The sequence below is a fragment of the Tursiops truncatus genome, chromosome 4, assembly GCF_011762595.2.
Source record: "Tursiops truncatus isolate mTurTru1 chromosome 4, mTurTru1.mat.Y, whole genome shotgun sequence".
Classification (NCBI taxonomy): Eukaryota; Metazoa; Chordata; class Mammalia; order Artiodactyla; family Delphinidae; genus Tursiops; species Tursiops truncatus.
Window position 1 is genome coordinate 64,997,196 of NC_047037.1, and position 13,684 is coordinate 65,010,879.

Genomic DNA, 13,684 nt, shown 5'->3' on the forward strand with positions numbered 1-13,684 from the left:
TCGTTCATTCTCCCAAAAAGGACTGTTAGCATCAGAAGCAAACTGCATCTTTGCTTTTACAGCAGTGACGCGTGATAATTATTGGTGGTACTGGCCTCTGCCCACTCTTACTTTCTTAATCCTAAGCCTGAAGTATTATTTAAGAAAACAAGATAGCAACCCCCTTTGGGGGGAAATAGATCATTTCCCCCACATTAAACCCTGAGGTTTACTACGGAACAGCAACAGTGGAGTATCCTCCTTCTCATTGTGCCAACAAATCTTCACAAATTATTTATTTCCCATTTTAGACATTGGACAGTGACTCAGTGTGCCCTGGAAATACTATCACTGTAGTAATTTTCTTGTGTGGCTCAGCTTAATGTTAGAGAAATGGGTAGTTACAAGTCCAGACACTATGAAGATGGAGCTATTCTTCTAAAAATAGGATGTTTGGTTAACGTTTAGTAGTCAACAACTGTCCTGAAGCCACACACAGTGCCGGACTGAGAAATGGAATAAATGCCCTCATTCAGTGTTCGGTAAGGTCTCCCTTTAGGAGATTAACTTTTAATGTTAAGGATTCGGGATACGTTGGCTTCGTCTGTGAGGCTTTGCTCTATGGCATGATGGTGTCTTTAACTCAAGGGATCAACAATTGGGAGGAAACGCCATACTTATGGGTGATGGGTGGCATAAAACTGACTATAGGCAGACTCATTAACTCAACAAAAGGAAAATCAGTTCTTCTGAATCTTATATTTGTTGGAGAGATCCATTCCTAGGTGGCTGTGGCCTGGTATGGGGTGCAGAGAAGGAAAGGAATGGGAAGAAAGAGGATAGTATAAATTATGAAATCAGGTAGAACTGGGCTCAGAATTTTTCTTTGCCTTATATTCACTATGTGAGGTTAAGCTTCAGCTTTTTTGTTTGCAAAGTGGTATAATAGCATGTACCTATAGGATTGTGGTCAAGAGTAAATGAGAAAATGCATGCAAACAGGTAGCCCAGTTTGACACATACTATATACTTAGTTAATGGTTACTTTAGTTATTATAAGCTTAATTATTCCCAGTGATGAGATGCTTATTACCTTCCAAAACAGTTCATCCCATCTTTGAATAGATCTATTCTGCTTTTATTAAGCTGAAAGCTTTCTGAACCCTAGTGCTACTTTTAAGCTCTGGAACTTTTTCTCTGATATTGGGACGATGGAAGGAAGGAAGGAAGGAAGGAAGGAAGGAAGGAAAGAAGGAAGGAAGGAAGGAAGGAAGGAAAGGCATACCTGTTTACATGGCTTTCTTTTTAGTATATTGAAATCAGTAGTCATAAATGCTTTCAATATACTCTTCATCTGGGTGACCATTGCCAGTTCTTAAATGGTTCTTTTTTAATATGGTTTTGAGGACCACATCTGTATTCAGGGTGTTGCCCTCATCCATGTTAAGAAATGTATGGCTCTAAATCAGATGTTGTCCTTGAGGTGTGGACTCACCAGTGGAGTGCAGTGTCACTTTCTTCTTATTAGGTGATAGGTGCCCAATAATAGCTGTTGTGTAGGCACCTGGATCCCTTCTTTCTAACATCAGTTTTGCCGTGTGGTCCCTTGTAACTGAGCATAGCTTCAGAGAAACCTATTGAGCCCTTCTTTCCTTGGTCATAAAATATTTGTAAAGGGATAGTACATTTAGAAGAAATGTGTTGTGTGCTTCCTTTTACCAATGCCAAATATCATTCCTTGAACAAAAAAGGAATTCCCCCCAAAAATCTTTAAATAACTTAGATCAAAAGAATGAATGCAGTTCTAAACAATATTGGCAGAAAATAAAATTTTCTAGTCATTAGAGAAATGTTCAGTACCAAACATCTGTATATCTCATACCTTTGCCCATATCTTCCAAAACTTGGGTTTCTGTTTTCCTAAATTTAAATAAAGAAGTAAAACTAAATAATTTCTGATATTTCTTCTGATTTTGACATTATATACGTCCCCTCACCTGTAGAGAAAATATTCTTTCCCTACATCTAAGGGTTGTTGTCAGGAAGGAGTGATATTGTGGATATGATAAGGCATTATGCTGGGGAAATATACTATATAGCTTCAGTCATTCACCCTAAGATCCTAATATCTGTTTGCCCTCCATGGTCCTTTAGGATTTACGCAGGGGAGTGGCCAACAATGGCCATCAGAACCTCAGTCCACTGCCTAGAGCAGCAATGCGTTAGATAGAACCATACCCAACGTCTTGCGTATTGAGGCAGTTCTGGAACTCTATAGGTTAACCCTTGGAGGAGCAGGAGTGCTGATAATATTTACAAAATGACTCTTCGTATACAAAGTAATATAAACTCCCTGCAAATTTGAGTTAGTTAAGGCAGGGTTATTATTGTCTCTGTGTTACTGATGAGTCAATTGAAGCCCACAGAAGTAAGCTTGCTTATAAGAGTAAGGATATCAAGTGGAATCACCCACACGGTAAGCTGGTATGTCGTGAAGCATGACCTCAAAACCACCGGTAGCTTGCTACATTTAGGTACAGAAAGCCCCTAGAGTTCCACAGAATTGGAACATTACCAGATCTGAAATTTTCCTTAGAAATCATCTCCTCTGATGCCCTCACTTGACAGAAAAGGCTCAATTGTTCCTGAGGTGGAAACAAAACACAAGTTTTCTTTATATCACTTTGTGCTGAGGGTTAGATGCATAAACACAGGAAAGCATCAGGAAACTATAAAAGGACCAAGGAATCATTGTGACCTCAGTGCAGATCTCATTGCTACTTCCTGGGCATGTCTGTAGAGTTCGGTTGCTTCCCCTCCCTGAGCCTCATTATGAATAATGCATGCCAAGCAGGGTGTTGGCCTTTATTAAGTAAGATAACGGGTCCGTGTCTGGCTTAATACTTGCCCCATAATGGATGCTCCACTAATATTTACCACCTTTCTTCCCTTCAGTCCTCCTCTTATGCTATTAGGACTGCTGTTTGGGGCTATTCATTTCTGGACTTCCCTGTGTAACCCCCCAGTTGGAGATGAGCACAGTACACCTCCCACCCACCAGTCCCACCATGATGGCTCTGGGTCTGTCCTGTGCAGGCCACTGCCTACCTTGAGACCCTAACAGTGGTCCTCATACAGTGTTTAGTATCAGGGGGCCTGGCCCAGTCTAAGGGGCTTCTGCTGCAGGGCCTGGTTGGAAGCACCTACCTAATTAGGAGATAGGGCTTCATGAATGGATCTTTCATTAGTGACAAAATATTTGCCAGGAAGGACTGTAAACAGAAGAGAAGACTTGATTCACTTGCTCCTTTTCTCTTGCCCTCTCTTAGTTTTTGTTTAATTTAGTGTGTTTACACCTCAGGACACAGCTGCTACTGAGGCTCTTCCAAGGTTAAGAGAAACCTTTCTCTGCCGTTGCCCTCCCTCCCCATTCCCCCTTGAACATCTTTAAGAGACAATAAAAGGTGTGTGCGTATGAGACAGAGTGTGCGTTCACATGAGTCCTGGTTATTATGGGGACCTCAGAAGAAACATGACCTCCACTCTGGCCACAAGGATTTAATAGAGACCATCTGAGCACCTGAATCTCCCTCAAGCACACTTTTCCAAGAAAAGGGTCACTGCCAGTCATTTCCCTAACGTGTCACTGTTGTCCTGACCTGATCCTTTTCTGCTCTGCCTTAGCTAACCTAGCATACTTTTCACTTCTCGAAAAGTATTACTCTTTCATAATTAAAGATGAGGCAGCACCAGTGAAGGGAGCTGCACGGTTTGCGGCCAGCACACAGGGCCTGTTGTCAGAAGATAGGACTTCAGTTATTTGGTCCTATTGGGCCTCGGTGTTTTGATTTGGAAATCCAGGATACTTATATTTGGCCTGTGTATTTCACTCTGCTACGGTGAGGTTTAAATGTGAGACTCAGTGAGAAAGTGCTTCATAGACAATAGAGCACTATATAAATAGGAAAATTAGTATTGGACTTCTCTCACATTCCATTAATAAATTGACACTCCGCATAGATCTGAGCACATGATGCAGTCAGCTTCAGATTAAACTTTCCCTAAGAATTGCTTAGAGAAAATGAGCTACCGGTGTAATTCTCTGGGCCATGCAGGCTAGACGAAAGATGTTGAGTTCTTTCTGTACCACCAGTATGAGCTCCCAAAGGGCTGTGCCTTACTTATTTCCACTTTATAGATGACGAGCACAGGCCCCTGGGAATGCACTGAGCTAGCAGGGGTTCACCTAATGCCAAATCAGGATGGGAAGTTAGATCCTGGTGTGTGCTTATGACCGGCTTGTGGGGTCTTTCTTTTCAGATAATGAATACTCACGAAGGAAGATGGATGAGGAGGGAACCATGACATAGCTGTAGGCCCGACTCAGCTCTCTTCGAGACATCAGCTTTGGCCCATTGCAGTGGAAGCCTTGTCCTCTTGTCCTACTGGTCTCTCATTTTTTCCCTTTCCTTCCATTGCTCTCTCCAGCTCCCATGCTTCTAGAACCATCTTCTTCATGGTACCCTTATTTTAAATAAATGGTACCATCATTTAGGTATTTGTTTCCAGTATTCCTGAGGCTGGCGGATTTCTCCAGAGTTAACTGCAGACTTTGGTGGTCAAGCACCAAGAAGATTTCCACTTGAGGCGGATCTGGCATGGGGGTTTATTTTTTCCCCTTTCTATTTTATTGTTGGCCAGTTTGGGCCAGCATGTTGCTAGGTTGTGTTGGTTTCTTAGCTCTTGTAACCAAGCTAAGATGCACATGTCAAAAAATATGTTTTCCTTCTCTCTGTAAAGGTCTTCCCTCTTTTCTGTGATGTTTCAGGATAGGAGGGGAGTGTTTGCTTGATTCTAATTCTGGCATGTGAAGTGTTGGCTACAAAATGCTTTTATCACCGTGTTATTTTGTCAAAATGCTAGCATCATTGTCATTTTCAGCTTAATAGCAGGAATGTTCTACTTGTACCAAGGATATTCCATATTTTACGTAAATTCAAGAAAAGAAATTTCAAATGCAAAAAAGTAATAGCGAGAAGCTAATTACAGTTCTTGAAACCCTAAACTTAAAATAGCTTTAAGCTTCCAGTGCATCTTGCTCTGACAGTACCATTTACAGGTAAACGATGATGCTTAATCCAGACTATTGTTATATTGTAACTACTCAAGCAAAAAAAAAAAAAAAAAAATCCTTGGAGGAAGGGGGGATACGGCTATTGCCAAAATGGCCTCCAGGTTTTGGATGACAGTTGAGGTACTTTGATTTAATGCTTCTCTAGTTTTAACAGTTGTAACCAAACAAGCCCTCATCTCAGCCACCCCAAAGGAGACTGGACTTGACTGTAAGAAAACTCAGAGCTCCTGCAGTGAAACCCGCCCCGCTGTGGGAAATGATAACCACAGGTGAAATTGTGAGCTAGATAAAGACCATCGTTCTAGTTCTGAGGGGATAGCAAAATCCCTACATTCCTCTGTCAGGCATCCAAGAGCTTTTAGTCTTCAAATACCTATGGAGGCTTTTACTAGATCAGGCCTTGCAATGAGCTACAGAAGAGATGAAGCAGCATCTGAGACAGAGACAGAAGATGAATCAGTTATGATTGTTGAGTCAGCTGTGATTCCTGTCCACAGAGAGCTCATCATCGAGGAATGGAGACAGATGTGTAAATTGCTATTTCCAAATTTGTAAGCTAGGTATAATGAACAGGATACCAAGGAAGGGAGACTTTGATGAATTCTTCCTGAAGGAATTTGCCTCAGTCATAGGTAATAATTATGAATTTGGCTTCTACCTTGCCCTTTTTCTATATCATTATTGTCATTTAGTATTTACAGCCTATGTATGTGTCCATCTATGTATCTATCTATCTGAGTTACCACCTAATGATATGTTTCATATTGGGAAAGATTCCTCACATGATAACACAGCATCTGTCTATCCACTTATCCATCCATCCATCCATTCATTCCACAAAAGTTCATGCCCTCAATATGACAGACATTTTTCTATATCCTAATGGAGATAAATAATTCAGTTAGGAATAACTTGTGAGTTAGTAACGGAGACAAAAACAGCTGAGTAGGGCTTTCCTGGTGGCGCAGTGGTTGAGAGTCCGCCTGCCGATGCAGGGGACACGGGTTCGTGCCCCGGTCCGGGAGGATCCCACATGCCGCAGATCGGCTGGACCCTTGAGCCGTGGCCACTGGGCCTGTGCGTCCGGAGCCTGTGCTCCGCAATGGGGGAGGCCACAGCGGTGAGAGGCCCGTGTACCGCAAAACAAACAAAAAAAAGAAACAGCTGAGTAAATGTTATGGATCTATAAAAGAGTTAAAGAAAAAGACACTTAGAACTTCTTGAAGATGGTGTCATTATAATCACAAACTCAGGCATTTCCTACTGAGGATGATGCCTGTGAGCCAGAATCACACTTCCTCATCTATCTTTTGAGAGTTTACCGTGCATTCCTTCCATGTCAGACACTGTACTAGCATAAAGTGAGGACATACATTCTTCCGCTCTCATGAGACATTGTTTCTAACCCTGAATGCTTGCCATCGTGATTGCACCTTTACTTCTGCTCATCTTAGCCAAGATATGTACATATTGGTCACATTGTTTGTCTTTCCTATTATCTTCCGTCCTTGTGGTTGGGTTTCAGTGGACCTATACCAGGTGCTGTCAGAAGATAAAAGACTGAAAATCAAGACGCGAGCATTTTCACAAGTGGTAAGCACTTGGTAGCAACTTAGGATCAGTTGTTGGAGCAATAGGGCATTTGATACATAGTGTTTCACATTATCTAAGTGACTTGGAACTGTTGGAAATCGTAGCAAAGAAGATTTCAGTTAGTATCTAGGACAGGGAGCAGCAGACTATAGCTCCTGGGCCAAATCCGGTCCACTAGTTGTGTTTGTAAATATTTATCGGAACTCAGTCATACCCATTTGTGTATGTGTCTGTAGCTGATTTCTCTCTACAGAAAGAGTTGAGTAGTTGTGACAAAGACCAAATGGCCCACAAACCCTACAATATTTACTATCTGGCTCTTTACAGAAGAAGTTTGCCAAACTAGGGGAACTTATGAATCTCTGAAGGAAAGCAGACAAAGAAAACAAAAATTCTAATGTCCCTAATCCTACTTTACTATTTATGTAACATGTGGTCCTGAAACTCTCCATGAATAAAACTCAGAACAATTAAGAAGAGAAAAAAAAACTTAAAACAGAAACCCCAAGCTAAGAGATGATGGACAAGAAATCCATAGAGTATAATTCCTCATCTTCTTCTACCAGCTTGTTCTGAGGATACTGCGTGTTTCAGGAATTTCTGCCAGATGCTGGATATTCAGGCAAATACAACACAGTCTGAGCTCCCAGTCTGTTAGCAGAGACAGACATGCAAATCAGCAAATGCTCTCCCAGTGATAGATGCTGTCATACGGGAGATAGAATAAAGAGGCCGAGAGAATGCATAGAGTAGGGGTGGCCTGACTTCTTGTAATTTTGGGGAAAGGTATCACAGGGTTGTTAAGATTTCACCTGCACCTGAAAGGATGAGCCTTGATGGATGATCAAGGGTAGAAACAAATATTTTATTTCTAGTAGCTTCAACTCTACCTTGAAATAACTTGGTATGCTAGCAACGGCATCACAGTTTATGAAATACTATTCATCTGTAATCCGTCTTTACAATGGAAGTTAGTTATAATAATTTTCTATGTTTTATTAAGAACTGAGAGTTGATCAGGACAGATAAGTTACTTGTTCAAATTTCCATTGCTTGTAAACAGTAAAACTGACCTGACCCTACTTCTTCTGGCTCCAAAGCCACAAGACTGTCCCCCTGAGTCAAACTTCCCTGACTTAAGTCTACAAATATTCCCTGGAGCTTGTAATTGGTCTGAAAGATGGGAGAAAGGGGCCTTTGACTTTGCCTGCACTAAAGTAACCTGCTTTATTTCAGACATTGCTAAGAAATGTTTTTTTGCACTTGGCATTATTGTACATGCTGCTGGTTGAAGTAACCATGGTCGGGACTCCATACGCTTTCCTCTTATATAATTATGGCTGCCCTCATTAGATTGTCATTGGATTCTCTTATTCTCCATTTACTTGGAGCTTCCTCTGCTTTCTGTTATCCCTTTTTCCCTTCCTTGTTGTGGATACCAGCTCATAGACCCTCTATCCCCTCATCACACAGTTTCCTCCTTCACTAAGGGAGTTTTGGACAGAGGGTGGGGAATCTGGTGAAATGCCAACACCTCGTAGAATGTGAGAGAAGTGGGAGGGGCCTCAAAAGCCACCATTCACCAAGTCCCGTTATTCACAGTCTGGCAACCACGGGCTTCTGACCTTGTGCCCACTCCCCCTACCAAATCCTGTTCCAGATGTCTTTTCTCCATTTATGTGCTCGGTTGTCTCTCCAGATCCCTAGCTTCAAATGTTCAAGCTCTTCACTCCCCAGAACCTCTATTTTCTCCTTAGTTGTCTGCCTTGGACCATGGAAACCTCTAACACTGTATTGTAAATGTGTGTTAGAAATGTCTCTTCCCACTGCTGTTCCGCAGCTAAAGGAACAGTTTCTGCTGCCAATTCTTATCCTAACAAGAGTGGCCTTGAAAAAAATAAATTGGAGCTTTCAGTACATCTTTTTCTTAGCTGGAAGTCATAAAGTATAGAGGTTAAGAGATGGGCTTTGGAATGAGTTGATCAGGATTTCAATCTTGCTACTTAACTTACTAGCCTGGACCTTAGGCACATCTCCCAATGTCTCTGGGCAAGGACTCTCCTGATCGGGCTGTTGTAAGGATTAAATGAGCACATGATAAGTTCTTAGGACAGTCCCTGGCTGTGCAAAGTTTAGTTACTATTGTTATTACCATTGTTTTTCTCTTTTCCTTGAACTTTTCATACCATGTCTCTATTTTGGGTTCAGAAAATATGATTCACATAATCACAGGTTTAATAGAATTTTGGGGTTAGCCTTGGAGCCTAACCTCCAATTAGAGCACTGTTTTTATGAAAGCATGAGTTCCTGATATCCAAAAGATGAGTTACAGAGAAACTCTTGGACTGAAGTCACTCATCTATAAGAGATGCTCCAACTTGAAGAAGGAGCCAGATGGTGAAAGATAACAAAGTCTGCAAAGATAGGCATTTCTAAAGCACCTGCCCCAATGCAACCAATCATGGTCAAGTATACAGCCCTCAATCATTTGGTTTATGAAGTAAATGTATTTTCTTTGTTGGCTTTTGCTTTTATACATTTTGACCATGTCCATTTCCTCATTAATTAAGGAATGACCGCCAGTAGTTGGATGGCATCTGCTCATGGGTTTTGGATACAAAACCGACAGATATTTAATTGATTATCCTATCGTATCTGTCCTCAGGCTTGTAAACTGAGCTCAGTTAGTGATCTGCCACTATTGCCATTGCTTGATGCTAGAATGGGCTGAGAGGTTACCATACCAGCATCCCCTGTTCTCTGTGAGCTTAGACTCGATGAAGGTATTTCATTGCTTGGTTTATTAAATGTCCATGACCTCTATTTTATGCTTTATAAATATAAGTTATGCTGGGGACCTCATCATATTTGGAACTAGCAAGAATACTGAGGTTTATGCAAAAGATAAATCCAATAGACTTGCACCAATATAAAATGTGTACAGAAAGTGGAGTATATTAAGTGCCACAAAGAGGAACAATGTCCTTTGGGAGTTGAGAGGAGCTTCAAGAGGAAAGTGGTGTTGATTGGGTCTTACCACTGAGCTTGGGCAATGAGTGACCTCACGGTACAGAGTATTAGGAGAGTGACATTCCTGATAGAGGAGATGGTTTGAGTATACTTAGGGAGGCAGAGAATTCTGGAGATTAACTCTGCCTATGCTTGTTAGTATGGCTTAAAAGTGGTACCTCTCATTAATATAGCCACAGTTTACTTTAAGATTCCCACATACTTTAGGGTAAAAATCAGAAAATCCTCAAAATGCAGACAATCAAATTCTTTCTCTCTGAATTGTGCGTGTATACATACACACACACACACGCAAACTCCACGTTTCCACAAATCAATGACAATGCCAAATGGAGCAATTTTCCACAGTTTTCTGCAAATAACTGCATGCTTAAGCACTGCACTCAGCAAAATGATGAAATCTATCAATATTTCTCAGTCCTGCTGAGTTTCTTCGTGGTGTCCAAAAGCTTAGCCAGTCCCTTCCTGGATTAGTGGCTGAGGATAGGAGAATCTACATCTGCAGGTAGCAGGATCCCTTCACAGATGAACTTTAGACCACACCCACCCGCTGTCCCTTTAATCAGTCAGTAATGAGGACAAGAGCTTCAACTTGGTTACACCAGCAGGGAGAAAATAATCCTAATCATACTCAGACAACAGACTCATGCAATCAATAGTTTCAGTCCAGGGATTTCATAGTGTTGGGCTGGCATCCTGTAGAAGGGGAAGATTGCCCTGGGGTAGGGTGGGAGGAGACATAATTTATATGGAAAAAGCATATATATGTATAAAATAAAGTAGTAGAAGTTATTCATTGGGTGAAGGCATGTATATTGTTGGAAAGCCAACTATGAACAGAAGATGCAAAATGAAGTGTTGTTAGTCTTATGCTTTGTTTTGCAGTGAAGGGTATGATGTGCTATCCCTTTAACTGACACATCTGCATGATCCAGTCACCTAATATCTGTGTGGGTCTAAAATATGCCCCTGTTCCCCTCTTAACTTCAGGGTAAGAAGGTCCAGAAGAGAAGGTCTAGTTCCTACTATCATCTGGAAAAGAACCCAGAGCTTGGTAAGCACCATCAGGTTCGAGATGAGGGAAGGGATATCCGAAAAGGGTAGAGTAGCCCTGCGGAGTTTCTAGGAGAAATGAAATCTAAGGTGGGTTTTAGAAAATGAATAAGGCAAAATTTTGGCAGACAGAATTAGGGAGATTGCTTAATAAACATGACAGCATAATGATGATCAGTGGAAGGTACATGGAAGAAACGATAGCTTAGCTCAATGACAGGAAGACCAAAACATAGCTGTCTGAAATAAAGCGCCATTGCTTTTGAAAGCAGTGAGATTTCCATCTCTGGACTGGAAGATTGCAGTGGGGATTCGTCAAATGAAGCAGAGGTTGGGGGTTGAATAGATCACCATGGAGGTTGTTTCCAGCCTTAAGATTCCAAGATTCTAGTCACTGAAATGAGTTCTTCTTAAAGAATAGAGAAAGGTATCTACTAGAGGTTAGAGAGAATTGGCTGAAGTACAAATTTAGTTATCTTAGATAATCCAGACATTGGTCTGAACTTTTCAGGCAAAATCTACTGGATGCAGCTTTTAACTGTGACTTCAGAAAACACCAACCTGTGATGTTGGTGTTTCCTTGCCCAAATTGCAAGCAGCAAAAATCTCACATTTAGAAAACACTTGGATTTAAGAAGAGGCCCCATGCCAAGCAGTACTAAGGTGAAGGGTACTGCCAGGCCTCTAAGTGAGGGTCGTGGAGACAGGACTTGAGGGCTTCTTCCTCTGGAGATGCTTGCAAATATTGGCGGCTTTAATGCTCACTGTCTGACAGCTCGCTGATTTCGTTTCTTGAAGCTGATCTTCAAAGCCGTGAAGTAATAGCAAACTGTTTGAGATCCCAAATCAAAGAACAGATTGTGTAGACTCAAAAAAAAAGCAAACAAACAATTACATTTAAAAATGAAGTGTTGGGATAAAACAGTGACAACCTTTTCGCTCACCTGCCAAGGCCTCGTGGCTAAGTTTTTGTTTTTCCCCAGTTACAGCAAATGACATCAGACTGTGCCCTACTGGCAGGGGAGCCATTTCTAGTGGTTAAATCTGGAGGGGTTTTGGAGCCCTCACTCTTAACATGACTTTCCCACTGGCTAGAGGTATGAGGTTGAGCAAATCAAGCTCATTTTCTCCGTTTGGAATGAAGGTTCCATGAAAACTCTCCACTTGAGGGAATAATAGTGACTAATAACTAACATTGACATTGGAGGTTCACAACAGCCCTGTGGAATGGGTGAGGAAACTGGGGATTAGAGAAGAGGCTTTCTCAAGACCACAGGACCAGTAAAACATGAAGCGAGAATTCAAGCCCAGGCTTTCCTGTATCGCATCACTTGTTCTTTCTACTACATGATCCTGCTTCTAGCTAACCACCTATTTGATAGCTCTTGAAAAGGAGATTCTGTTACCTCCTCTGAAAATAATACCAGATTCCTACTTTCTCACAGGGCTTTCCAAATAGGGTCCGTGTTGGCCCATTTCCATGGGATGTTTTACAGGTTTTCAAGTACTTTATTAGTTGCCTAATTGTTTGGGGGGTTTAAGTTGTCCCAGGATATCATATCTGAATTCAGTTATTTTCTCCTCTTTCCCCTCCAGTGTGCACATTCCCCTTAATACTCTAGTGATGTATGAGTTTCCCAGAGCTGTCAAGGAATGTATACACAAAAACAGAGCATGTAAGACATTTATTATAGTTGTTTTACCTTGACCTGGGCAAGAAACAATATAAAATGGCAAAGAATTTGGTGACTGTCATTACAACCTTAACTTCAAAAATGTTTGCCCTTATGTTATTTGCAACACTTGGCCTTCCTCAGTATTTTAAATCATTGATCACAGGCTGATATAAATTTAGCCTTACTACTAATTACTTTATGTTTTATATGCTTTTTCATTTTGCTTTAGTCACTTTGCTACTCATTAATTTTGCTCTGAACGGCTTCCCATGACAATGGAAGGAAGCCTGCACTGCAGAGCCTGATATCCATGGACTTTTTGTTGTTCTCTCTCCATTACTTTTTGCCAATTGTCCTTCGCAGTCTCCACAGTTTACCCAGTCCAATCAAAGAGCTGGTCCTTATGCATACTAACCATCTATTTCTCTGCTTTTAATTAAACTGTCCCTCTGTGAAGAATGCTCCTTTTTTTTTTTTCAATCTAGGTTAGCTAAGCTCAAAAAGACCACTTCTATGACACCTTCACAGATTCCTCCAGATGGAAATAATTTCTTCCTCTGCATGCCCACAGCACGTTATTGAACCTCTCTTATAGCCCTATAAGAGTGTGCTCTGTAAACTGAACAGTGACATATAAAAACATGTAATGTTGCACCTGACAGGAGGGCATCTTAATATCCCTACTAAATTTTGATCTCCTTGACCTCCTTGGTGTTATCTGACATATTTGTTTATTAATCAACACAGTAGCAATGATGATGAATGAGTAACCAATGTTCTTGTCATTTATTTTTATTTTTTTATTGAAGTGTAGTTTCTCGACAATGTGTTAGTTTCAGGTGTACAGCAAGGTGATTCAGTTGTGTGTGTGTGTGTGTATACTTTTTCAGATTCCTTTCCATTATAGGTTATTACAAGATATTGAATACAGTTTCCTGTGCTATACAGTAGATCCTTGTTATTTATCACTTTTATGTATAGTAGTGTGTATCTGTTAATCCCATACTCCTAATTTATCCCTCTCCCCCCTTCCCCTTTGGTAACCATAAGTTTGTTTCCTATGTCTGTGAGTCGATTTCTGTTTTGTAAATAAGTTCACTTGTATCATTTTCTTAGATTCCACATAAAAGTGATGTCGTATTTGTCTTTCTCTGCCTGATTTACTTCACTTGCTATGATAATCTCTAGGTCCACCCATGTTGCTGCAAATGACATCATT

At 41.0% G+C, this 13,684-nt stretch overlaps 1 protein-coding gene across 7 annotated transcripts in view; it reads left to right on the forward strand.

Annotated features, from left to right (window-relative positions):
• The window catches only part of LPP (LIM domain containing preferred translocation partner in lipoma), a 700,420-nt gene that overhangs the window by 458,979 nt on the left and 227,757 nt on the right, over positions 1 to 13,684 (forward strand). Inside the window, exon 8 of one of the 7 annotated variants that reach the window (XR_012331429.1) lies at positions 10,727 to 10,790. The exons of 5 other annotated variants lie outside the window; for them this stretch is intronic. Coding sequence is in view for 1 of the 2 variants with exons in the window: in XM_073804017.1 (XP_073660118.1) it covers positions 4,300 to 4,344 (45 nt within the window). In the remaining variant the exon portion in view is untranslated. Of the gene's footprint in view, positions 1 to 4,299; positions 4,615 to 10,726; positions 10,791 to 13,684 lie in introns of those variants that run through there. One more of the 7 variants, XM_073804017.1, reaches the window with a different exon arrangement.